The sequence below is a fragment of the Neofelis nebulosa genome, chromosome 6 (assembly GCF_028018385.1).
Source record: "Neofelis nebulosa isolate mNeoNeb1 chromosome 6, mNeoNeb1.pri, whole genome shotgun sequence".
NCBI lineage: Eukaryota > Metazoa > Chordata > Mammalia > Carnivora > Felidae > Neofelis > Neofelis nebulosa.
Genome location: NC_080787.1, coordinates 139,122,336 through 139,141,719, shown reverse-complemented (window position 1 = coordinate 139,141,719; position 19,384 = coordinate 139,122,336). Strand labels below are relative to the sequence as shown.

At 46.1% G+C, this 19,384-nt stretch overlaps 1 protein-coding gene across 1 annotated transcript; it reads right to left on the bottom strand.

The window, feature by feature from the left end:
• Positions 1-760: 760 nt before the first annotated feature.
• On the bottom strand, positions 761-18,782 carry IYD (iodotyrosine deiodinase). The gene is made up of 5 exons (XM_058735648.1): positions 18,525-18,782; positions 9,011-9,202; positions 6,343-6,502; positions 2,826-2,982; positions 761-1,064 (listed from the first exon to the last, which is right to left on the bottom strand). Exons 1-5 carry the CDS (start codon positions 18,700-18,702, stop codon positions 882-884), a joined length of 870 nt encoding a protein of 289 aa, XP_058591631.1. The 5' UTR covers positions 18,703-18,782; the 3' UTR covers positions 761-881.
• Positions 18,783-19,384: the final 602 nt, after the last annotated feature.

Here is a 19,384-nt window from a genome sequence, read left to right as displayed (position 1 = left end):
TGCTTGAGTGCCATCTGCACAAAAGGGATGCGTCTTCTGTGGTCTGGAGCCGAAAAGAAGAGAGACACGGTTCAGTGCGGGGTATGGAAAACAGTGCCCTTCGAGAAGAATTGTAGTATCAGCCAACTGCGGTGGTACAAATACTCCCACCACGGGAGATTCCAAGCAGCAAATGGTTTAACAGCTGGCTCACCAAATTCCTGAATATTGAACAATCCGCTTCCGCAGGCTGGTGCGAGCCAGCTCCAACGCACCGCCAGATGACACGACTGTCCCCTTACGTGTTCGCATGGTTGCCAGTTCAGGTTCACCTGCTCGGCGTGCACTCGTCTGTTCCGGGCCCGGGACGCTTTCATTAGTTTGCTAGTTGCTTGCTAAAAACTGGCAGGATGTCCACGAAGTCCAGTAAAAGAGTGGATCTCAAAAGCCCATCCATGGCCTAAGAGCCGCCAGAAATCAGAGGACAGAGGCTATCTGATTAGTCTAAATGCAAATTCAAGAACGATCACGTAGCTGAGTTCTTGGGGCCGCATTAAACTCTCTGATGAATCTTTGCTGTATACGAGCTTTTAGGGTGTAAGAGAGAAAAAGAATCACCAGGGATTTTTCTGGAACAATTTTAAAATCTTGCAATTGTTCTTAGTAAAATTTGCATGCATCCCCAAAGCAGATGGGAAATGAAAGACAAGCACCTGTCGTCCTCTTACTATAATATGTTCACCTCGTCACGCTAGGAGCTTCTCAGACTCCTGCGGAAAGGTTTCTTGAGCGGAGGGAGGTGCTGGGGAGACCTAACACCCGTGGGAAGAGCAGCCCGCAGACCCAAGAGGGACAAGAGAGGACCAGGCCGTCGTCTGTCCGCATCCCAGATGGGCTCCCGCCTACACGATCACCCTGATCTGATCCACAGGCTTCCGCGTTAGGTTGGGCACCGTGGCCTCTTTGCTGGCGTATCCCACGGGGAGGAGCATCAGCAGCTTTTCGTTTGTGGGGCGGCCCAGGAGCACCCTCAGACGGGGACCACAGTTGAGAGGTGTGGTGGTGACAGTCACCAGTCCCGCATTCTACGACAGAAGGGGAGAGAATACAGTGTCAACTCAATGGAAGTCACGACTTTGCTTGTGGCCTGGGGACATTCCGGTCCCCATTAGGCCTGCTTGTCCCATCATTTCCCTGCAGCTGGGCAGCAAAGAGCCCGCCAGCTTGGGCAGGTGGACCTTAAACCTCACCTGTTCTCCTCAACCTCCCTAGTCACCACATTCTTTGAACCAAACAGTAAGAAGCTTCTTGAAGAAGAAAAATACTCGTCCTATTCATCATTGATGGTTAAGACACAGGAATGGTTATTTCATGGAAGGAAATTTGGGGGGTCCAAATATACCCAAGGAAGGGGTATACCCTCAAACAACAGGGAGTTCCTATGCTTATATAACCAGCAATGCAGGCGGAGGACCACCCCAGCCGAAAATACCTACGTCCAGTGACAGAGGCTCAGTAGCCTGGCATTACTCCCTCAACCTGTCTACGAGCCCCTCCGGATAATAAACACCTAATAAAAATCACATGCAGCTTCAAGATGCTTCCCAAGCTACCTCCCTCCCCTCTGATTTCCCAATCAGAGGGTCACCGCTAAGCCTGAGCCAGACAGAAGTTCTAGAACTGCCTTTGAGAGTCCTACAGGACAGGCTCTTTGGTCCGGTCGTTATGCGATCTGTGCAGATGGGGAGCATCAGGAAGATTCCTCTTTCCTCCCTCGCAAATAGGACCTACGCTCAGAATCATGCCTGAGGCGACGCTAGAGGGCAGCAAACTCAACACTAACGTGACAAGGCTGCTGATTCAGAGCTCAAAAATCTCTGTGAACCGTTTGCTTCTTCCGGCAGATGAATGAATGAACGGTGCATCCGCATGGTCCGATGTTGCACATCACTTCCTTTATCTGCATGCTCACAGCATTAGGGAGGAAGTGAGTTGCCACTTTCTCTAGGTAAACTTTTCAAGTAATCTAAAAGCCTATTCCTCTTTTGTGTTAGCCACGACTGTATTTTGCAAGGTATTTTTGCCATATAAAGTTTGCTTCGAGTTAGTGAAGAAGCGTGTAGTTTTTTGGACTCGATTGTCGCCTGGAAGTATGATCACTCTCACTTACCATCTTGTTTGCCTCATTTCTTTTACGTGCTCACTGTCTCTCTCTACCCCAGGACCCCAGTCCCCGCCAGGATGCACACACAGTTCATGAGGCAAGACCTCCCTGGTGCCCTCCCCACTCCCCTCGGACCTGCCACACAGAAGGAGTTGAGTGAATGAACTGAATCCTGTAAAAGTGTACCTCAGTCTGCTCTGTTTCATGCTTAGCATTGCTCCAGCGACCCCACATACCGCAGAGATGGAATCGTTTAAAGCACGTAGATGTCTTTCCAGTGCAAGGCCACGTAAGCTCGACTTTCCAGGGAAGGAGCTCTAGGAGAGCCTTCTCTTTATAGCTTTTTAATCATGCCACCGGCTCGGACGACAGCGAGCCCAGCAAGGCAGCATGCCTGCTGAAACCCTTGGAGCTTCGTGTCGTTACAGACGAAGGCAAACGCAGTGGCCATTTTCCTGAGCCTCAAGTGATGTTTCCAGAAGAGGATTCTAGCACGTTGCACCAGGTTTCCAGGGGTGTTTTTCACACCAAGCTACGTGTCTTAGGAGTTCGACTTTAGATGAACAGCTTCCAAGTGTCTCTCAAATAGAACCTCTGCTGAAATTTGTGAATAAGGCCACTGTTTGGCTTTCCAGGATCGCTCCTCTCTTTGGGGCGGGATGGGGGGGGGGGGGTAACATACCTGAAGAGCAGCCAGGAGGATGCCACAAGCAATGGAAACACTGATCTCATTGTAGTAGTGGACCTTTCTTTTGCCACTTGCCGCAACACCATGTACTTGTTTGAAAATCAGAATCAGAACAGGTGCTGTGTCCAAGTACTCCTTAACCCAATTGGTTCTGAAGGGAAAGAAAGATAATCCAGAGAGTCTTTGCTCTTAATGAGTTTTGTGCTTTTTTCCCCCTTTACAACCTTATCTTATTTACACCTAAAATAAAAGCACTTCCTGTCTTTTATGTTTAAATGGAAAAAAAAGACTTTCGGTTGTTTACTTGTGTCTTCGCTATAGTGTTCTGTCCAAGGTCATTCAATTCAATAAGCATGTGTTAACGAGGGCCTAGTGTAGCAAGGCACATGAAATGCAAAGGCACAAACAAGGAGCCTATAACCCAGAAGGCAGTGTGTAAAATTTAGCAAGCTAAAACCCGGTAGGTGATATTAAAGAAACGTAAGTCAGTTGCATTAGGAACCCTCCAAATGAAGTGTTGGTAATTTTGAATAAGAATATTAGAAGAGCGTTTCCAAAGTTTCCCTCGAGGTGGGGTGCTGGAGACTGGATGGAGAGGGGCACTGGGGAAGGACATCTTAGTGAGTCAACGAGTAAAGGCAGAGTCAGGACGGAGGACGCTTGGCAGGTCGGGGAGTTTCCAGAAGCCCGATGGGCTGGAGGATGGGGTGTGAGGTGGAGCACGGGTGGGCTGGCAGGTTACGCACGGATTTTGCAGAGTCCTGGACTTCGTGTGGGAGGTGATGGAGAGGGACTATAAGCTTCTGAGCAGAAGCATCACATGATCAGATCTGTTTTAGGAAGAGGTAGATTGGTGTGGGCAAGCTCAAGGGGGACCAGAAGGTAGACAATAGCAATGGGCCAAGGGAATTCGGGAATGCGTAGAAGCTGGAGCTGACAGGTCTGGTACAGAAGCAAAGGAGAAGAAAAAGGTGATGGTGAAGTTTAACCAAAATGACAGGTGCAAAGATGGTGACGTTGCCAGCCCAGTGATGGAGAAAAGGAAGTGAACTTTGTAAGAGTGGGAGATAATTCACGTGAGGTATAAATACGAAGTTGAGAGTTTTGCTTGCCAGCTAAGGAGCATATCTTTCTCTATCCCGTTACCCTAATGCATACATTTGGCGAAAGCTTTATTCTAGCTCAGATACTCAAAGTGCTACCCATGCAATGATATGCATTAGAACTTTTCTTGGGCCACATTATGCCATTAATAAACAAGAGGTGATTTCACCTTAAGCCTAGCCGTGTGTCACTATTTTCAAACATACTAAACTCATCTGTGCGGTTTTCTATGGTTCCTCTTAGACTATTAACTTCTACAGGTCACATTTTCCAAGCTGCCTTTTCACGCTTCAGCCAGTTTCGCCACATTGGGCTGTTACCAATTCTCTTCTCACGAAGAGGAAGAATGCTTGTTGTTCAGAAAGAAGATGAACTCAGGGAGCCCGACGGGTTTTGTCATGCGGGGCAACCTGCTCCACCTCCCTCGGCTCAGTTCCCGCATATGTAAAACGTGCTGTCGCACATTCATTCGCCTAGTACAGCTGTCGTGAGGGTGATATCGGTCAAATATATTAAGGGCTTAGAAAAGTACCCAGTACACATTGCTGTGTGTGTGTTAGCATTATTATGGCCACCTATATTATGTTGCAGTGAATAATTCAAAAGAAATTAATGTAAGACAGAGATGAAGCAGTGTGCCTTTGTTCAAACGCAGATTAATACTTTTTAACGATTTTTGTACTTTTTTTTTTTTTGGTCTAAATGTACACTGGTATCTAATATTTCTGGCTTGCTCAGGTTCACAAGAATTTATTATGACATCACATGACCGTGGATAAAAACACGGCAGTGAGACTTATTAATAAAGGGACAACTAGCACCTTCTGCCTAGGATGTCAGGATATATGTTCATTTGCAGCTCAATTTAACATTTATTCAACTGCCTACTCTGCAACCACACTACGCTAGATGGTGTAAGACATTTTTAAACCTGGACCCCTTGCGTTATATGTATATATGCGCGTGTTCGTATTCACTGCAAAGAAAGTCCATAAGGCTTCTAAAATATGGCCTATGCAATGAGAAGAAAAGTAAGCCAATAAGCAAAATGCTATGTGATGAAATGGCCATTTTAGATGCACAGAAGGTACCTATTAGGGGCTTTGAGCACAGAGACAAGAGAGCGACTAATTCTGCCTTCATTGGGGAAAACGTCAGGGGCCAGCAGCGTTTTGTAAGCACTGTGCACGCATAGAGCAGGACATCTCTCTAAGGGTAGGAACTCAACTTTTATCCATCCCATTTTTCCCATGAATATGCAGCGAGATTTTTATATTTATTATTAATATTCTGCACTAGTTCCAGAGCATGGTAATAAGTTACATTTCCATAAGGGTGTCTGTTTAATAGGGTTTAAACATCTTAGGTAAGAAAATGACCTCTGGGGCCAAATAAATGAAACAGGAAAAGAGCCAAGAGACCCTCTTCTCATCACCCAGCCCTGAATACTCCTCCCTTGCCCCCAGGGCTGCAACCTGGTCACCTTTTCTTGCTTTTCTCTTATCTCAAGCTTGTGTCACATTGAGGTGTCGGAGAACACCCCATAACACCCCAGGACCGGCCACCGAAGGCCCCGAGGCTGGGACCAGCGGTGTGAGCGCCCTTGCACTCCAAATGCCAAAGACTAGAGCAAGCTTCCCTTCTCAGAAAGAAAAACCAACATCTCTGCCCATTGTCCCTTCTCACACTCAGCCTCAGAGCGCGCTGGAGGGGAAAGGAAGTGGCCTTCGTGGGGAGGACCGTGCTTATAAGGAGGACTCCGTAAATGACAAAGCAGAGTCTAAACAATGGAAGGTGACGGCCGTGATGACAAAAGTGACAGAGAAGTTATGGAATGCATCTGAGACATTATGAGGGATGACTGCCCCTCAATGGGCAAACAAGACTCCACACGTGGCTGGCAGGGGCAGCTATGAGAGAAAATGGACACCTGCAGGGCCTCCCCCAGGGCGCGAGGGCTCAGGCTTAAACCTAGTTACAGTGAGTTCCCCCACGCTTCTTTCCTAGAGATAAGGAAGCCCACACAGTTACTGATGCCTAAGAGATGCCATACTTGCACGGATTGTTTGCTCTTACTAACCATGTGCTAAGATTACTTGGAAGATGTTATCACTTTAGCAAATGTAATTTACTTCAGCCAAGGTCCCGAGACATCTTTATGCCACGATCTTACACTCTAGATGGGAGAAAAGCGAAGTGAGTCCTCAAAGGTGTGTTTACGACTACTTGGGTGGAAGACTGTTTGTTTACCAATGATGCCACTTCCTCCTTGTCATCACCATTCTATGTGCTTACAAGCAGGCTTGCACATTTAATTTTCATAACGGAGTAAATCCTAGGTAGTCCCATTTTCCAGATGAGGAAACTAAGGCACAGAAGAGGTTAATCATCCCATCAGCTCTTGTACCTCAGTTTCTTCAGGTCCGTAACCCATTGGCGTCCCATCCTTTTCAAGTAGTTTATTTCTTCCTCCTCCTCGATGATCTCCCGAATCTTATGTTTCACGTCCGGGTCCTTCACAACCACAAAGGTCCAGGGCTCCGTGTGGGCCCCACTTGGGGCAGTTCCTATCATCCATAACATTAAAAGCAGAAATGGAAACACGAAAATGTGAGAATGGTCATTAAGAATGGGTATAGTAACTCACACTCGCTGAAAACGAAGTTCAATCACCTGGTGAGCAAAGTGCTTGGTCACGGATTCTGGTATGTGGCTGTCCTCTCTGTTTCATTCTGCCTCACTTTAGGGGCTACAAACCAACTAACTGAGGTCGAGGCCAGTGGTTCCAGGGCTATGGGGATTTATCACCACTTCTCTAAGTATGTGGGGGGGAAACATTCCTATGTAAGGGAACTAAGGGAAGCCAGAAGGGAAATTCTAACAGCCCAAATGCTCCAAAATGTTGTTTGTTTTGATATTATTTTTCTAAGTTGATTTATTTGGAGAGAAAGCATGACAGGGAGAGGGGCAGAGAGAGAGGGGGAGAGAGAGAATCGATGTGGGGCTCCAACTCACAAACCGTGAGATCATTGACTTGCACCGATACCAGGAGTCGAGCACTTAACCGACTGAGCCACCCAAGTGCCCCTTGATATTCTTAGAAAAGGATAGAGTCACGAAGCTCATTGAAAATGGTAACATTGAAATGGTCAAATGGCTTTTAAAACACCCATGAGAGGGACGCCTGGGTGGATCAGTCAGTTGGGTGCCTGACTCTTGACTTCGGCTGGGGTCATGATCTCGAGGTTCAGGGGTTCGAGCACGGTGGTGAGCTCTGGGCTGGTGGAGCCTGCTTGGGGTTCTCTCCCTTTCTCTCTGCCCCTCCCCGGCCGGCTCACTCTCTCTCTTTCTCTCTCTCTCAAAATAAATAAACAAACTTTAAATAAAGGGAAAACGCCACTCACGAGAAGTAACTCAACTATACATTGTTTGGTACCTGTATCAGGACACGGAAGGCAGCACTGTGGGGTTTGTGGTCCCACTGGAGACACATGAGAACTCTTGGCCCTGGGTGCTCAGTACACGAGAGCCTGTCTCCCAGCTCTCATGGGGTATGGGAAGCCTCAGCCCACACTTGGATCAGCCCCAGGATCCTGGTACAGAGCTTAGTAGTGTATCTCAGTGCCCAAGGAGCTAGAATCCCCTTTCAGACTCCAACCAGGCCCAGCTTCTGATCTAGGTGTCGCCCTGCTGTCTTAGAGATGGCCCGCTGTTGCCAGCCAGAGACCACAAGGACCCACGAATAGGTTATTTCAAAAGCAACTATTCCATTCTTCCTGGTGAGTAATTTAATGGCAGAAGCTCTACACCAGGGGGGTCAGAACTGCCTGCTTGATGGGGCTCTTGTTGTCACCCACACTCCCTACAGTCAAGACAGCATGATTGGATTGTGAAATGCAAGTCAAGAGCTAAACGTAAAGCCCATTCACAATGGCCATGCAATAATCTTTGCAAATGAACTTAAATGTGATTTATATAGGAGTAATACTCCAATCAGAGGAGACTCTCAAATAGGGGATTTCTCTGACATCTGCTTCCCCCCTTTTTTCTATAATTCTTTTATTTTCCTCTGTGGAAATATCAATTCATGTTGAAAATGGGTTTGTCTTGGGGCGCCTGGGTGGCTCAGTCAGTTAAGCGTCCGATTTCAGCTCAGGTCATGATCTCACGGTCCGTGAGTTCGAGCCCCGCGTCGGGCTCTGTGCCGACCGCTCAGAGCCTGGAGCCTGTTTCAGATTCTGTGTCTCCCTCTCTCTGACCCTCCCCCGTTCATGCTCTGTATCTCTCTGTCTCAAAAATAAATAAACGTTAAGGGGCGCCTGGGTGGCGCAGTCGGTTAAGCGTCCGACTTCAGCCAGGTCACGATCTCGCGGTCCGTGAGTTCGAGCCCCGCGTCAGGCTCTGGGCTGATGGCTTGGAGCCTGGAGCCTGTTTCCCATTCTGTGTCTCCCTCTCTCTCTGCCCCTCCCCCGTTCATGCTGTGTCTCTCTCTGTCCCAAAAATAAATAAAAAAAATAAATAAATAAATAAATAAATAAATAAATAAACGTTAAAAAAGAAAAGAAAAGAAAATGGGTTTGTCTTGCTGTGGTTTACTTTGCAAATTTATGTAGGTAAATTTTGCTAGTTTATTAGAAAATAGTACTAGAGCGTGTAATCTAAAAAATTTGGTTCTGAAAAGAGAAATGCACAAATGTGAGTGAGCCTGTGTGTGTGTGTGTGTGTGTGTGTGTGTGTGTGAATGTATTTTAAGAGGGGGGTAAAGTAAGGGGATGTTTCTCTTCCAATGCACAATAGTATGTTCAGAAATTTTTATTTTTGATAAAAGATCCTAATATTCAGTAATTTCAGAAGTCTTAAACTGTTGTCACATCTGGTCCCAGGTAGTTTGTAATAGTCAAAAGTTTGTAGAAAGTGGAAATCATTATGTTTCTGGCAGTCAGTCAACACCAGGGTAAGATTTTATAAATGAACGTGTCACCCTAGGCTTTATTCGGTGTGTTTGAACTTCAGTAGTGCTCCAATATTGTGACTTGCAGCTGACATTCTCAAAAGCGCAACGTGCAGTCACAGACCTGCTGTTTTGATGACATTATCAATGACTTCCACGGGGACTTGCTCACTACTTATGAATCTCACAGACCGTCTTTTACTGAGAAGTGCATAAAATTCCTGGGATCTCTTCACCATTTCCTTCTCAGGATACCGGGTGTGGGAGAATGGAATATGTTCGACGTCTTCCTCTGACTCTTGCCAGTCATTGGCATCTACAAATAAGAACAAAAAAGGCAACAAACTAAATTGCACTTCTTGGTCACGAAGGAGAGCAGAATACGCCACCCCGTGGTACGCCTCTTTGGCCTAAGGATTATTTTGAGCCGATAATTTTTAAGAAACAAAAGGCACAAGAAAAGTGCTGAAAACCAGAGTAGAAGTTACCTTTTTGTAAAGGACGTGTACTTTTGTGAAGGAAATCCCCACCCACAAGCCTTCCCTGTACCAAGAAGGAAAGGATGAGCCTGGCATGAAAGTCTTATCAATGGAGAAGGTGGACTTAAATCTGTACAACCGCCTTACCCCAGCTTAAAACACTGTGCTTTTCTTGATAACCTCCCCTAACTGGATCCCCTTCCCCTAACGTCTTTCTTTTGTCTTTAGTTGAAAATTGTATCTAAGTAGTGACTTGGGCCATTTCAGGGACTCACTCAAGTTTCCTGGGCCTGTCCCACGTATACGGTAGGTATACATGCGATTAAGCTCCTATTTCTTTTTCTCCTCTTAATCTATCTTTTATTATGGGGGGAGGGGGGAGGGGTCTCAGCCAAGAACCTAAAAGATAGAGGGAATATTATTTCTCCTCTCCTACAGTCATAAGATGGCCAATGGGGAGAAAGAAATAAAGTTCTCAAAAATGTCTGCAAGATTATCAGCTCAAAAGAGTCAATAAAAAATGAAAAGAATTGGTCTACAGAATTCTGAACTCTGGTCTTGACTACTGACTATCCAAATTCCACTGGTTATAAATCAAGAAAAAGTTTTACCTACACAAAGATGAGGAATGAAAATTTCTATCAATGGTGAACTAGTTTGTTTGAAACAATCTCGCATGAGCTGAAAACCAGTAAAATCATGAAATAAAGTACTTTTAAAGTCTTCTAAAAAAAAAATCAGTATATTGCTGACAGTGTAGTAAGAAATTCCCAAGCCAAAACCGAAGGGAAATACGAATCTGCAGGTGGGTAACCACAGAAGCCACATTTCTTCTGACAGTACTTGCCAATCTCTACATATTTGAATTTTTATTTTCATATTTTCAGGGATTGAGGATGATAGGAATCAAAGCCCAGGCCTATACACAATGGGAAGGCTAATAAGCTGGGACCCCAAGATCACATCCTCAAAGAAAGAATGAATTCTAAATAAATCAGCCCCCAAGGGGTAATACCATTTGGTGGGTCCTGCCTCAAACTTGAACTTGGAATTAGGTGGTCCTGCCTGAAAATACCTCCATTGCCTAGCAAGAGCAAATGCCAATACACAAGTAATTTTAAGTATAATTACCAGCAATGCACCAAATACAATGAGGCATAAAAAGAAACAAAACATTTTGAGCAAGAAACAACAGAATTGATGTTTAAAAACAGAATCAGATTTCCTATGTCTCCAAATATTGGAATTATCAGACTCAAAAGATAAAACAACTATGATTACTATATTTAGAACTCATAGATCTGTAGGGTACAGGAAATGACAAAAAGTGACAAAGAAAATATGAGAAACTAAACTTCTAAAACTGAAAATTAAAGTAACAGAATTAAGAACTTAATGGATGGATTTAAAGCAGGATGGATTTAGGATTTATACATACCTAAAGAAAAAAATTAGCGAACTGGAAGATAACTCAGAAGGAAATATCTAGAGCAAGGAGAAACTAATAGATAGAAAACATAAGAGTGAGAAAAAACAAAGCAGAGTGATATATATATTGGAGGGAGACAAAAGTGAAGTGGTCGAGACACCACTGAGAAGCCAGGGCAGAATGCTGGCCCGGACTAGGTGGGCCACAAAAGAATGACAAATTCTTGGAGATCCTGGAGATACAAATGGTAAGACCTACCGAGGTGTGTGGTCAGGAGTGGTGGGAGAGAGGGACTAGAGATGAGTCCCAGGGGGTGGGCTTTAGCACCTGAGGAGAGAGTGGGACCATCTACTGAGACAGAGGATGAGCAATGAGCCATCTGGGGGAAGTAGGGGTATGAATCATCAGTCTATCACATTAGAGATGCCTGTGAGTTGTTCAAGCAAAGATGTCAAGCGTGAGGGGTGCCTGGGTGGCTCAGTCGGTTAAGTATCCGACTTCGGCTCAGGTCATGATCTTGCAGTTTGTGGGTTTGAGCCCCGCATCAGGCTCTGTGCTGACAGCTCAGAGCCTGGAGCCTGCTTTAGATTCTGTGTGTGTGTGTCTCTCTCTCTCTCTGCCCCTGCCCTGCCCAAACTCTGTCTCTGTCTCTCAAGAAGTGAATAAACATTAAAAAATATATATTAAAAAAAAAAAAAAAAAGATGTCAAGTGTGAAAGTAAAAGTCTGAGTCCAGAAGGTGGGATGTCACTTTGGGAACCCTCACATAAAGATGAGAATGACAACAGGAACAGAAGAAAAGAGCAAAAGGGATCCAGTGCCTGGCCCTGAGGGTCTGGGACGTTCCAGGTGGAGTTCAGGTAGAGAATTACCTTTCTCCTTCACTCGCACGCACATACTGTACTTCACTCCTCGCTCTCGGAAGACTGACCCGGGAGGGAAAGTCAAGAAGAAATCACTTCAAAGACGCTGAAAACCCCAATGACAATACCAGCAAGTACTGTGGTTTCCTCACCACTGTTAGTGAGAAACTTCTTTATCTGTATAAAGTTTACTAGCCAGGGCAGTTCACACATTTAATGAGAAGGACCATCAACAGTTGCTCAGTTAAATGAGGCGGGTATGATGGGGGAGGGGCAGCAAACACCTACAGGTTTCTGGCAATCGATTCTGAACCCAACCCAGATGTCATCAATGCCAACCCTGAACTTAGCAAATGTGTAAACAGACTCTTAACGCCCGTGCATCCTTTCACGTCATTTGTTATGAAGTCTGACGACTTCTGTCCTTAGCAAGTGGTAAATGAGTAAATGCATGAAATGCCTCACTAACCGTGTGAGAGACAAGTTACCAACTCTTAATATCCATTCAGCATTTGTATAAACTAAAGCCAGCCCAGGTTCATGACTTGGCAGTTTCCACAGCTCGTAAAGTCCAAGGTAAACATTCCCACTGTAGCAGAATGAAGCAGCAGCTGCCTGGATGTTATCAGCGAGCAGGGTAGATGAATGGCCAGTCAATGGATTGTCCTGAAAGGCTTGCTGTTCCTGGAGCCTCTCCCAGGGCAGATGGTCTACATTTTGCCAGTGGAGGGGTGGGGGGGAGGAAGGGGGCAGGCTTGGAGAGAAGGCACCCAGGGAACTGCAGGGCAGTGAACCGATACCAAAGGTACCACCTTTTCCCTCCCCCCCGACCTCCTCACTCCAAGAGGAGAGAACAGCCTCTGTAAACTCTAGTCATTCTGCCTCCACGCTACACCAGCCAAGCCTCTCTAGAGGATTCGTTCGAGCATAAAGCCCACATATTTCAAAACAAATGGATGCTATTATAGCCTACGTTTTGATCGCAACCTATACTGCCACACTTGGGGTTTGGTATTGACACCCAGGACAATTCACCTTTCATCATTGCTTTAATGCCAAGGATCTCTAAACTGCACCATTAGGTCCAACAGCCAAGAAGCTCTAGGCCATGTGTATTCTCTCATGGTTAACACAGAGGTATTTTTGTGTTTGTTCGTTTGGGGCTGCATCTCCACATAAATTGCTTTTGTGTTTTTGGAGTTCTACTTCAAAATCTTTGCAAATGAGCCAACTAGTTTCTAGCTATGAAGCTAGAAGGCCAATTTGTGTCACATCATCCTTGCCCCCTTCTTGGCATTTTGGGGAACATTGAGAAGCAATATTAATATGGCTGAGAGGGAGGCAGCTCTTGCAGGAGACAAATTCTGAAGGTGAGGATGAAGCGAGGTCAGGGCTCCACACCTGCCCTGAGAACACCTCCTTCCCAGCTGCCTTAGCCGTCGCTCTGTTTCCACGTAGGGCTGTCAATTGTCCAGCTCCCTGCAGTATATTTCACCAGCAGCTCCCGAGGTGTGTGGGGCCTGAGGAATCGGGGGGGTGGTTAGTGGAAAGTTCTTGAATAGAGCCATGCTTTTGTAGGGACTCAGGGCAGGGCAGGCTGCCCCAAAGTGTGCCACAAGGGCATACTGATTATTTTGAACTGAAGCTACTTAGGAAATAGCCAGTACAGGAAGGACACTGTGACCTCCTCTGTCTCCCTGAAAGCAGAGGATAAATCTCTCATATGAAAGGTACTCTCCCTGTACCAGAAAGTAGAGAGAGATCCTTGTCGCCAGAGACATGAACTTTACAGCCAAGAAAGCTTTAGAAACACATCTTGTTACTTTTTACTAATCTACTACCTCAGCCCAAATTCTGTTTAGAATTTCTTACTAATTGAAGCTCCCAAACATTTCTTTGTCCTGTTGATTCCTCACAAGTTTATTGTCTCTGTCTAAAATGTGTAAAATCTGCCTGCCTTGATCATTTCTTTGGGTCTCAATTTTATTATTGAAACTGTAGGCACATGTAATTGTTTGTTCCCGCCTGTTAATCCGTCTCATGGCAATTTAATTCTTAGATCAGATGTAAGAATCTTGACGGGTAGAGAGAAATTTTTCCTCCCCTGTGCTATCCTGAATGAATTTGACAGAACTTGTTTCTGAGCCCCATCATCGCTTGTGGTATCCCCAGTGCCCCCTGTGTTGGTCCACCCTCCCCCCTAGGGCTCCCCCGGACTTGATCTCAAAGACAATGACTCCATTCAAGTCCTTTCCCTTTGCTAATCTCTCATCTCAATCTACCTGCCCTTTGCCCTAAAACCTTAAGGTCTTACAGGAATCTTGGTAAACTAACCTTTCAAAATTAGCCATGTAAAAGTATGAATGGGTGTATGTGTCAAAGGATAATGAAATGCAAAGACAAAGCCAGACTTGTTCCTTCCTTTATCAAAGGAGAATCTCTGTGAACACAGTAGAGTGTTGACCTTTTATAGTATTTTTGGGTATTTTTGGCAGTGGTGTGCTGGCAAACCAGCCCCAGGAGAGGGGTGAGGAGGCCTGATTTGCAGCACTTGCCAATTTCCATTGAGCAAATACTCCCATCATGGCCTGACGTTAAGCTGATGAGTGAAAAATGGCTCACCATGTTCCTGAATATTTAACAGTTGGTTCTTGCTCCTCCCATTGTCTAGCTCTAGCCCACCACTTGGTTGAGAAGCTTGGAGTTCAGGAATTAGTGGATTCCCTGGAGTGTAAAAAGATTGATATCATCTGTAGGAACAGTGTTACTTGTTTGAAACTGTTGTTGATTGGTTGGCGCCCAGAGGGGCTGGTACTGAAGTGAATCCATCCCTGATTGGCTTTCAGAGGTAAGAGGCTGCCACTGATTGGTGGGTTTGCTAAGCTTTTACTGAGGTGAGTTGTCCTCTATTCGTTGAACAGGTTTGAAACCTCTTCCAACGGCTGCTCATTATCATGGGTACATAAAAAAACTGTCCTTCCCCAAGTCTGTGGGAACATTTTAATTCTCAGGTGTTACCCACACAGGCCATAATTTTAACACAGGCCTTTTTTTTTTTTTTTGTAACGGCAAGCCACAAACCCTGAAATTGCTTATTACCATTCTCTACATACAAATATATCCCATACATATACATATGCATACAGAGATGTATCAATTTGTGTGTGAGATTTGTAAAATTATATACATATGCATACATGCGTATCTATGTATATATCTATCCTCATCACTGAGCTCACTTTTCTAACACATGGTTTTTTCTTGCCTCTCTCCTCCACTACCTTTCCTGCTTTCCACTGGTATGACTGAGTTTTCCCCATTTTATCTTTTCTCACTTGGAAGTTACACAGTGTGTTAGGTAGAACCATATAAAATTGCTAACACAAGGCTTTCTTTTAAAAAAAATTTTTTTTAATGTTTATTTTTGAGAGAGAGAGAGAGCAAGCAGGGGAGGGGCAGAGAGAGAGGGAAGACACAAAATCTGATGCAGGCTCCAGGCTCTGAGCTGTCAGCACAGAGTCTAATGCGGGCTCGAACTCATAAGCTGTGAGATCATGACCCGAGCCAAAGTCCGACGCTTAACCAACTGAGCCACACAGGCACCCCTAACACTAGCCTTTCTTAGTAGTGACTAGACAATCCAGGACCAAATTTCAATGAGGACAGTAGTTTTTGGATGGTCAGTAAAGCTAAGTGAAGACATATCCCCACCAGTATTAAAACAAACACATCCTGATGAGATGTGTTCCCTATATCTTCTCTTCCTATCTCCATTTCCATGAGCTTCCAAGAACCTGGGCCTGACTAGAGCATGTTTGTACAGGATTTATGGCTCACTTTAGGGAGACAATCCAAGCCTTCCTCTTTGTCATTTCTCCTCCTTAGACCTCTGCTACAGTTAAACAAGAAAATATTAACAAGACACACGTTTGACTGCTCCCTAAAGGAAGCCTGTGCCGAATGTCTATTTATTCTGAATTATGCCGAATTTATTCTCCAAGCAGCTCACACGCATGCTGATTCGGTGGAGTAAGAATTCTTTGTGAGCCAAAGCTGGAGGAGGTTGGGTTGGTACCCTTATTTTCCTTAACTCGCACTAGAATGGCCTATAATCCTTATTTTATTGTTTTGTCTCTTATAATTAATTTCCACATGGTTTGAATCTGGTATCCATTTGCCGTCATCAAAAGCATCTCCATGTTTCTTCAGTAATGGAATCCTTTTGGTTCTCCAGCTGACACCCCTACCCGGTCCCCTCTGAACCTTCAGTGCCAGCACTGAATCCTCTCTTAGACCGTATCCACCCATCCAGGGGTTAGACGCAGGGACTTGGGTGGCAGAGAAACCTGGGTTTAAAAGTTGCTTCTCACCCATCACCTCTGAGACCTCAGTAGGTGTCACTTAAGTGAACAAGAAATATTCCGACAAGAGACTGAACCCTACATTCTGGGCAGAGGTGCCCATGGCTGCTGAGGAGGCCACTAAAGGTGCAATTTATTCTTCCATGTGAGGAACAAAGAACGAGGCAGAGGATTTTGCAAAAATGAACAAGCAGAACGAGACAGGGCCATACAGCTTTGCTCTGTGTTCCCAACGTTCAGTACAGTCCCAGGTCCCTGGTTCCCCACCAGCCTTATCAACCCCTCTTGTACCCCCAAAGTCTGCAGATTGAGTGGGCTTTCCTTAAGGCACACTACCTCTGATCTCGCAGGGAATTTTTAGGCCTGCTGGTCATCTCCTGCCCTCTCTGTTCTAGGTTATTCTCCTATGAGAAATGCAGTCTAACAGCTGGCTATGTGCCTGGGTCCTGGCTCTATCACTACCTACTTGGGCAGGTGACTTAGCGGATTTCAGCCCCAGTTTCCTTATCTTTAATATGGGGATAATCATAGTGCCCACGCTGCTGTATTGGCTTGAAGATTGAGTGGTTTACTATACATAAAACGCGATGCTAAGTGGACACAGCCAGTGTTCTGTTAAGAGCCTGTTGTTGTCATTATCCTGGAGTTCCTTCCCCAGGTGGTCTTTTCTGCGGTCCCTTTTTCCCACCACAGACCCTCTTAGTTGCGGGTGCCCCCCGTTCTATGCTCAGTCTTATCACCAGCAAATATCCCGTTAAGAGAACTCATCAGTTTTATAAGTTCCAAGTACCACCCTGTGCTGGGACTATCCAACCCCTGTCTGCAACCTGGATCCCTCGCCTGGACCCCCTCTCCCTTTCTGCTTAGATGTGTCACCTTCTCAAATCCAACACGTCTTTGTCTATGTTCAACATCCTCTCTTGCCTAGCTCTTCTCCCCTCCCCCATGTATGATAGGGTCCTTCCACCTCGGCCAGCCTCCAGCGCTTACCCTCTCCTTCTCCCCAGATTCAATTTATTACCAACCCCCGTTGTTCTTTTTTTAACTTCGCCCTGACTCACTCCTTCCTCTGCGTTCCCACTGCCACCACCAACCAGGCCAACCTTACCAGGGCAAACCACCACACGGCTTCATAACGGATGTCCCTTTGTTCAAGAAAAGTGCTTCTCAACTGGGCAGGATTGGCATTCGGGGGGGATGTCCTTCAGCGAGAGAGTGAGAGGGAGCCCTGCCAAGAGGCCGCCTGGGCTTGAATTTTCTGCAGTACATTCAGCATTGCTGGCTCCCCGCACTGAGCGCCAGCTGTATACCCCACCCCCAATCCTGAGATCAGGGCAACTCAGAACATGTGCACACATACGTGCCCATACACGAACACACCCACACACATGTCCAGGTGGCCTCTTCCCAGGCGGGGGCATCACCGGTCCAGCTGAGAATCACTGAGCCTCTTCCAAATCGAGTCCATCCCACGAACCCACCTCCGAGGTACATCCAACACTGATCACTCAAGGCTCCTCAAGAACGTCTCCCTGCCTGCTTCCTTACCACCTCTTCATCCTCAGATCAGCCAGGACTGGGCCCATGGTCACCACCCCATTTCACTTCCCCCCTTCCCCCCACTGCCTTTACCACTGAGGTCTTCCCATCTCCTCCACATTTTTCTCAGAGGGTCCGTCCCTGCTCTTACGCTCGTTCTGCTCCTCTCATCTGAGGTGCCTCCTAACCATTGCTCTTCATGTCCTATTAATTGGCCAGGCCCGATTCGTCCTTTCCCTGTTGCACCCCCACGCTCCCCGCACCTCTTTGAAGGCCCTGATGATCCCTTCAGCCCCTCGTTACTCCCTGATTGTTGCCTACTTCTTGCCTTGTCCACTAAGTTGAACACCCAGCTTTGAGGACACAGGGCGACTGGCACAAGGAAGAGTAGTGAGCCCCTAGATCGATGCCACATTTTGCATTTCCAAGTCCTTGATTAAAACCTGGCCACTCTGGGGGCACTTGGGTGGCTCAGTCAGTTCAGCGTCTGACTCCTGATTTCGGGTCAGGTCGTGATCTCGTGGTTCGTGAGACTGAGCCCCGTATCGGGCTCTGTGCTGATAGCGTGGAACCTGTTTGGGATTCTCTCTCTCTCTCTTTCTGCACTCCCCTCCTCTCAAAATAAATAGATAAATATTAAAAAAAAAAAACAAAAAAAAACCACGACCCCTTTCCCCATGGCCACCACCAGCCTGTGATGTGCCCCTTGGCCAAGATTTTAACAGCCGGAGCAGGAATGGAGCTAGGGAAAATGTCAGCCTCTCAACAGCTCTTTACTGACTCTTGATCCAGAAATCAAGGGTGGGTTGGTGCCAGCAGGTGTCCCCTGACAGAAATGATCTGTCTCTGAGGACATAGTAGAGGCTGATGATGAAACTGACCCGCACGTGTTTCCTCCTCCCCAGAAGCCCTGCTCATCGGAAAAACGCAAACGGGAGAAGCTCAGTAGCCTGGCCAGTGTCCTTACCTTCTTCCCCTTGGTGGAGATCAGTATTGTCTTTTAGGTCCTCATCCACCCAGGGACGAACCTCGGCCCTGGCTCTGGGCTCCCCCTTCCGTCTCTTGCTGCTTCCATCACCATTCTTAAAGATCCACACGATCAAAATGCAGACAGCTGCTACCAGGACTGGAGTCAGGAAAAACATGGTCGTAAGACTGACTCTCACTCTGAACAGCGCACACACTTCCCACACTGCACTTAAACAAACAGAGACAGGAACGAGGAAGAGGGAGCTGTGGGAGGGACAGGGTGAACTCTGTGACTCTCAGAGGACTTTGCAAAGGAGCAAAGATCACGGCGTGTGCACTGGGGGTGTGTTGTGGGTTTGGCAATGCCCAGGTGCATTCGCTTTTTAAAATCGTGTGCCCAAGAAATATAGGCGTAGACAATAAGTTCCAGAATGTGAGTAAATAGTTGAATGCGCTCGGGGTTGCTAACAGCGGTAGAAGGTGTTTAATCTTCCTCCTGTTTAACTTTTCTCCGAGAGCAATGTGTCCTCAACTTGCCAGAAGCTAGGAATCCCCTGGGGAACTTGTTTTTAAAAGGGGAGATTTCCAGGCCCCACCTCACATCTAGTGAAAGAAAATTTCCAGGAAAAAGGCCTGATAGTCTGCATTTTAAAAACATCATATTTGTGAAACCCTGCCCCGAGGTTTTGATATATATTTTTTAACAAAGCCTAAGACAACAGATAGAGCAGAAAAATGATCATATTTTGCATTGGAGAAAAACCTTGATCCAGGAAAAGTGACCTAAAAAAACCCTAAAGTGACAGTTTGGTTAATTAGGTAACTTACGTAGGGTTTGTTTGTTTGTTTCGGTTTTTA

What these genes read in the sequence shown, in the direction of transcription:
- IYD (XM_058735648.1), bottom strand. Translation starts at nt 18,702, where the DNA reads ATGTTTTTCCTGACTCCAGTCCTGGTAGCAGCTGTCTGCATTTTGATC. An exon ending in TAATGTCATCAAAACAGCAG is followed by an intron (nt 6,503 to 9,010) that starts GTCTGTGACTGC and finishes TATGGATGATAG; the next exon opens with GAACTGCCCCAAGTGGGGCC. An exon ending in TCCTCCTGGCTGCTCTTCAG is followed by an intron (nt 1,065 to 2,825) that starts GTATGTTACCCC and finishes CTTCTGTCGTAG; the next exon opens with AATGCGGGACTGGTGACTGT.